This window comes from Lipophrys pholis, assembly GCF_963383615.2.
Source record: "Lipophrys pholis genome assembly, chromosome: 10".
In the NCBI taxonomy this organism is placed as follows: Eukaryota; Metazoa; Chordata; class Actinopteri; order Blenniiformes; family Blenniidae; genus Lipophrys; species Lipophrys pholis.
The window spans coordinates 15,427,509-15,434,461 of record NC_137640.1 but is presented as its reverse complement, the minus strand read 5'-3'; the positions used below and the strand labels follow the sequence as shown (position 1 = coordinate 15,434,461).

General features: G+C 46.2%; 1 protein-coding gene across 2 annotated transcripts; it reads right to left on the bottom strand.

Moving 5' to 3' along the window:
* Positions 1-568: 568 nt before the first annotated feature.
* Positions 569-6,747, bottom strand: use1 (unconventional SNARE in the ER 1 homolog). 2 transcript variants are annotated; one of them, XM_080474062.1, is made up of 8 exons: positions 6,625-6,747; positions 6,026-6,075; positions 5,495-5,573; positions 5,119-5,271; positions 4,647-4,662; positions 4,358-4,388; positions 3,413-3,575; positions 569-2,015 (listed from the first exon to the last, which is right to left on the bottom strand). In XM_080474062.1, the coding sequence occupies exons 1-8, from the start codon at positions 6,721-6,723 to the stop codon at positions 1,833-1,835; spliced, it is 774 nt and encodes a 257-aa protein (XP_080330188.1). In that variant the 5' UTR covers positions 6,724-6,747; the 3' UTR covers positions 569-1,832. The 2 variants fall into 2 exon arrangements, with proteins under 2 accessions (XP_080330188.1, XP_080330189.1); XM_080474063.1 differs by lacking the exons at positions 4,358-4,388; positions 4,647-4,662 and having other exon boundaries at positions 5,084-5,271.
* Positions 6,748-6,953: the final 206 nt, after the last annotated feature.

The window sequence follows — 6,953 nt, the reverse complement described above, 5'->3', positions numbered from 1 at the left end:
AATGGAGGCGCAAACAGCTGTGATTAAACTGAGGCGTGATGATCTTCCACTGTGACACAACCTCATTTGGTCTCCTGGTGGCCTGCATACCACAGCTTCCAGCGAGCCGGTCACCAGGGATCCTAAAATACACAGCGGGCCAGGTCTGGGCTCCTCCAGCCAGCAGCCGGGGGGGGAGGGGGGGGCAGAGCTGCAAGCCGGACCAAGACGGTCTGCTTTACAGGCCTGAAACCAGAGAAAGACTGACAGCGGGGGAATGGAGGACCTGCTGGAAATGTTTGCAAACTCAAGTGTAATGGAGATTAATGATGGAAGAACAATAGCTGAAGAAAGAAAAGCACCGATAGCCAGTCAGACATTGCCACTGTGTATTTGTTTCTGCACCAAACCCAAGCCGTCAATTTCCAGCCGCCGCCTAAATGAGCAGTGGGGTTAAATTAGAAATCACTACACGATCGGGTCACGGAGGTCGTTTGTGTGTCGACATCAGAAGGACCCGACTGACACTCGCTGGAGCGTCAAGTCACTGCAGCAGGTGTCCCCCTCACAATGACAGAGGACACTCTCTGGTATTTATTCTTTATTAGGAAATCATATACACTGCTCCAACGAAGAACACGCACACACTTGACTCATAACTACTATCCCTAAAAAAAAAGAAAAATAAGAATGAATTGTGGTGATTTTCTCAGGAGGCAACTGACACACAACTCTCACTGCCCAGGTCATTGGAGTCCTCATGCAGGAATGGGTATGACAGTCATTGTTTCACAAACCAGCAGCCTCATTAATTCCTCACTAAACACAACAAACATCATGGCTTGACGCGTATTTATGGAATGAATCACTACAACACTCTTATTTCAAACAGTGAACAGGATCAGACATTGGAAACACGTAGCGAGTTTAATTTAAAGGAGCAATGTGTGAGATTTGGTAATCACTTTGCAGATTGCAACCGGCTGAACGCGCTCTTCAGTCACTCCTTCCTGCCCAGCGAGTCAGAGAACTTAAGTTGGCATGAAAAGTATTAACAATGTCAAATAATCCACTTCCGAGTCAGTTTGTACATATTTTGGTTTACTGGAGAAACACTGACGCAGCAGCGTGGACTGACGGACATTCAACCTGCTCCTCTATAAACATTAAGGGCTCGTTTTAAAGTTGGAAAAATAAAACAAAAAATCATTTGACATGTTAATTTCTGCCAAGAGATCAAACTGAATCATAACCATTTATACGACGACTAATTGCACGGAGCCCCAAAAACCACTTTCAATGAACGTTTCCAAACATTTATGAGCAAACTAATGAAACTTCTGATCGACCTTACATCTTTAAAATGTTCCCTCTTTTTGAAACGTGTGACAAAACGTCAGATCTGCATTTAAGCAACTCAACCAGAATCAAACTCTGCGGACGGATCATCAATGACGTGCCCAAAATGTACGGAAACGCTCAGCGACCTCTGGCTGCGGTCACACCCGGCGCACTCCGACCGTGAACGGCTGGGAGTGGCCTCCCTGGAAATAAGAAGATTAAGGCTCATTCTCTGTGGTTAAAACAATGAATACTGACGCTTCAGCCATTATTTTAAACTTTCTTCAGACTGTTCAGAGAAAGAATTCCAGACTCAAAAGTGCAAAAACTGCCAGCTGAACACGCCGAAGTGTTCCGGCTCTCGCCACTAACCCACCAGTATCACACACACACACACACACACACAACAGACACACTGCATGTGCATAGCGGCGCCATGGAGGCCTAGTTGGTTACTACTCTTGTAAACTTAGCAGAGTGTTGGACTAAGAGTTCAGGGCTGCGCACACTCATCATCTGAGTCGGGGGAAGAGCCTGATGAAGAGGATCATGCTGATGAAGGTGAAGGACACCAGGATGAGCATCAGCCACAGCAGCCAGTTGACGGACTTCTTCGTGTGCTGCTCCAAACGCTCCGACTCCGTCTTCAGCTTCTCAAAGTTCAGGTCGGCCTGACGCATGGACTGGCTGAGAGTCTGAGGAGACAGAGGGACACGGGGCTCACGTGAACAACAAGGTGAAAACTAAAGTGGAGCCAGGCTTTACCTACAGGGCGGATTAAGAGACTATTATTTGTGGTATACTGCCCTCTTGTGGAAAGCTCATTGTCCTGCACCGTGAAGACGCGGAAAATATGGGCTGAGGTTGTAGAAAGGGTTTTTCAGGACTCAACAACAAATGGAAAAAAGAAAGTAAGTCAGAGCCTAAAGATGCAGCTCGTCTTCAGCTTGTCTTGACATCTCATTCAGCCCCTCGTCTGATCTCTGTCACTTTCTCACCAGACTGTCCTGAGCGGTCCCTCTAATGGACTCAGTGTATCAGGGCCTACGACCGTGTCTCCTGAGAAGTGCTTAGCGTACAGAGTACCGGAGCCTCTGCTGCCGTCTGTTGGATCTTTGTATCCCGCTCTGCTGCAGTCGCATACTTGGCAATAAGACGGACTTGTTCAAGGTTCCTGCTGGACCTTGTTGCCCCGTCTCTTGGTGATTTTCATGGACAGGGTGTCGACGAGCGGCCAAGACCGGGAGGGAGTTATGTGGGGGGGGGGGGGATGTCTCTGCTCTTGGCAGATGATGTCGTCCTTCTGGCGGCGTCACATGAGGGCCGCCAGCGTTCACTGGAAGGGTCTGCTGCCAAGCGTGAAGCGGTTCGGATGTGGCCCAGCACCTGCAAGTCTGAGTCCATGGTCACTGCAGCGGACTGTTGTGGTGAAGAGGGAGCTGAGCCATACAGCAAAACTCTCTCTTTACTGGTCAGCCTCCACCCTCGCCTACGGTCATGAACTTTGGGTCATGAGCGGAGGAATGAGCTCGTGGGTACAAGTGGCTGAAATGAGTTTTCTCCGCAGGGTGGCAGGCGTCCCTCTTCATGACAGAGTGAGGAGCTCAGCCACCCGGGAGAGACTCAAAGTGGAGCCGCTGCTCCTCCACACCGAGAGGAGGAGCCAGTTGTGGCGACTCCTCTGGTTATGGCGGCCCCTGGTCGCCTCCCTCTGGAGGTTTACCAGGCCGGTCCCACTGGGAGAAGGACCTGCGGTCGGCCCCGGACTCGCTGGAGGGATTATATCCTCCAGAAGAGCTGGAGGGACAGAGATGACGGGGCTTTTCTGCTCTCTACGCTGCGTTACTGGATTCAGAGGGAACAAAGATGGACGGACACTTTCCCCTGTAACTGAGTAAAGTTCAAGCAAAGAAGTAGAACTTGATTACTTATGTTAAAAACCTTTTCCCACTTCCCTGTTACTTGTAAATACTACGTAAGATCTCAAACACCTTCAAGAGAGAATCTACTGATCTACAGCCTGGACGGAACAGGCTTGTCTCTAGATCCTGTCTCCACCGTAAAGCAGCTGTCGCGCGGTGGCTCCAGCTACCTGGTTGTCCTGTTTGATGATGTTCTGAGCTGCCAGGGTGTTGTTCTTCAGATTCCGGGCCAGGTTGAGCATGTCGTCCGCCAGCTTCTCCTGCAGGTTGTGTTGATGCTGCAGGACAGCGTCCAGCTCAGCAGCAGACTGACGCTCATCCAGAGGAAGACATCTGTGCAGACAACATTTTTTTTTTTTTTTTTAATTCCACCATCAGTGTCAAGGAGAGAGTCTCTCTTTACCGAGAGACGTGGAGCCGCTTTAACAGTCCAAAACACAACATGTACACTGCATGTGAGGATTGGACGGTTGTGAAGGACTCAGAGAGCAGCAGTACGAGGGTTTGAGTTCACATTGTGTGCAAAAGAGAATATTAATTGTACTCCATGTCAAAATCCTTTTTTTATCATTCACAATTTCATTATGAACTAAAACTAAGGTAATCATAACTTTATTAATCCCCTTGGAAAATTCCTCTTCCCACATTAAGCGATCCTATTGTATTAGGGGAGGTGGGCGGCGCTCCGGGGAGCCGATGGGGGTCAAAGGTCAAGCGCAGAGCGCCACGGCCATGAGCAGTGCGCTGCGGGAATCAAACCTCTGAAATCCAAATCCCAAAAGCGCTTCCTTAGTCTCTAGGACACCACTGTCCACACTATAGGTTTGACGGCTGAATTGTTCAAAATACCACGACTACACAACTGAACAGTCTGATCAGATATACTAAGTCTTACTATCGATACTGACGATCGACTTCTTTCACCGAATATTCACACTGAGACTTTTAATCACCAGTAATGTGGTGAGCTGAACTAAAACCCTAGAACAGTCTAGCAGGTCAAGATATTTATATGAACTTAATACAATGCAGCCCATACATTATCCTGCCATATTTAAATACAAATATACTAAACAGTAGGTCTGGTATAGAAGTAACGGTACGTGCAGTTTTACCTTCTTTGTCTCAGGTCTGTGTCTGATGCACCTGTGAAAGGAAAAAGCAAAAAAAGTGTCTTGAAAACCGTTTTTACGGCGAAAAAACCCCAGAAAACTTATGTTAAGTAGATTTATTTGGTATTTCTTTGTTGTATAAATGCTCCTTACGATACTTGTCATGCTGTTGAAAAGCATGTTCAGTCTTGTGAATGTCGCCACATTTGTAGGGAATATGAAGTCGAACTGAGGATGGAATTCTAGAAGAAGCTGAATTTAAGAATGATTGGCAGTCCAAATGTTTTCTTACCTTTCCCGGATCTCCCCTGTAACACCAGAACAAAAAGTATTAGTTCAGATGTAAGGCACAGGGTCCTCAACCCTCCGTTACCTTCAATCTATTCAGACCACCGCAGGCTATTCACATTGTCAGACTGTTAAAAAAGCTTTAATATTTAGAAATTACTCCTTTTCACTCCATCTTTGAGGGCCATTGTAATGACGAGCACATAGACACAAAACTACACTTCTTCCTTTCTAACAGTGCTTCAGCTTTTCGAGATGTTAGAAACGCAGCATAACATCAACAGCATAAGACATTATGGCGACTAAAAGTATTCATGTCAAAATTGGTAAGCAACGTGACCAGAGAGTTGAAATTTTGTATTTATCTATTTATTTTCTTTAAATCTGACTGCAATAAGGCCTATCAACACAGGCTTTCTAAAAACGGACCTCCGCCAGAACAGAATCTTCAACACGCAGAGCAGTTCTCCTCTTACCGCGCTGAGCAGTTCGTCCCTCATCTCTCTCGTGCACCGGGCCTTTGTCTGCATGTGCACAGTTTTGGTGGCCGGCATCCTCTCGTTGGATATGGTTGGCATTCGCCCGGGAGCGAGGAACTGATTCGCCAAAGCCTTCTCTGTTGTTGAAGGCTGCGAAGAAGAGGAGAACCGACGTCAGCACCGAAACAACAGATCAGACTCCCCAACGGGGTAATTGAAGGGTTTACTTACTTACTATTTTGTTTTCAAAACATTTAATTCACACAATATAATGGGAACAGGGAGGATCTGTCATGTTGAAACACTGCTTTTCAGATTAAACTAATTTAGCACATTTTAGTAAAGAAAATCTAAATAAGAAAAAGTCACTGACCAGTTTTTCTGCCTCGAGGAGTCCTTTCAGGAAATCAACTTTCCTTGTGTATTCAGTCAGAACCTCAGCTGTTGGTTTGCTGGAAGAAGGACATTTTATTTATGTAGCACCATATAGAGGTACAGCATGCCCCTATACATATATATATATATATATATATATATATATATATATATATATATATATATATATATATATATATTTCCCAGTGGGATAAAGAAATACTGAAAACTGTATAAAAGCGCTGCTCGATAAAAACATTGTTTTGAATTTAAACCAGAGTTATTGTCAATTCTGGCTGGGACCGGCTTCAACGCCCCTGAACAGGACAAAGCAGAACAAAAAGGTGTAGGATGGATTCGTCATCCTACACAGCAGACTCTAAGGAGGTTCTGCTGTGGAACTAAATAAATCATTAGTTTAGGTGCAGGTTGGTTAAAGTCACACTGGAGGTTGCGGCTTTGGACGAGTTTATGCAACCGAGGAAAATGAAAATAGAAACATCTAATGAAATGAAATGAAAGGTGTTACCAGGAGCTTTTCTTCAGGGCCAGCAACATCTCATCCAGGGCACCGACGTACTGGAGGTGACGAGACAAAGATCAGATTTACTGAATCAGTACAGACGAGTTCTCAAGAGGTCAGAGTGCTTTTTGTTCGTTCTAACGACATACAATACACACCACCACTGCACTAATACACAACACCACTGCACTAATACACACCACCACTGCACTAATACACACCACCACTGCACACAAGTCTCCACAAAGTCCACCAATCACCGGACCATTGTCACGGTGTTTACTGGACTACCGTCGCCCTCCAGCCACCGGGACACACAGTTGGTCGCTGTGAGCAGCGATATTTCCATTTCTCGGTTATATCGGAGACGTTTACCACAGATCTGACACGTTCTGGGACAACAACACACATTTCCTGCTGCCGCTTATTAAAGTTAAAGACAGGAATCGGAATCGTAGCCGAAGAGCGTTACAACAAATCAAGACAATTGCCCTGAACTCGGGTCGTTCGGTGTTTCAGTGACGACGTGGCTCACGTCCGCAGACGCTCACAACAACACGAGCCGCTCCGCGCGAGCGCACTCCAGTCCTCCACCTCCAGCTTACCTTCTCCAGCCTCCACTCCGTCTCTCCGCGCTTCTCCGAGGCGATACATTCACAACGGGACAACAATCTGATGAAATTAATCTCCAGTCTGGAAGCCATGTTGGTGCCGACGCACCGCCGCACGTATGTGACGTCATGGCGCACAGACCGTGACATAATCAGTCCGAGGTCCAATGAGAGGTTTTGGTCCCATTTCTTTTCAATTTTTTTTTCTTATGTTGTGCTGAATTATGCTTCTTTCTTTTTTTCCAGCGCTCATGAATTTAATAATTGAATGTTTTTGGAGATTGTTCTTAAACACACTCAAAAGACTGAGTAATAATAATAAT

What these genes read in the sequence shown, in the direction of transcription:
- use1 (XM_080474062.1), bottom strand. Translation starts at nt 6,723, where the DNA reads ATGGCTTCCAGACTGGAGATTAATTTCATCAGATTGTTGTCCCGTTGT. An exon ending in CGGAGTGGAGGCTGGAGAAG is followed by an intron (nt 6,076 to 6,624) that starts GTAAGCTGGAGG and finishes CGTCACCTCCAG; the next exon opens with TACGTCGGTGCCCTGGATGA. An exon ending in TCCTCGAGGCAGAAAAACTG is followed by an intron (nt 5,272 to 5,494) that starts GTCAGTGACTTT and finishes TCTTCTTCGCAG; the next exon opens with CCTTCAACAACAGAGAAGGC.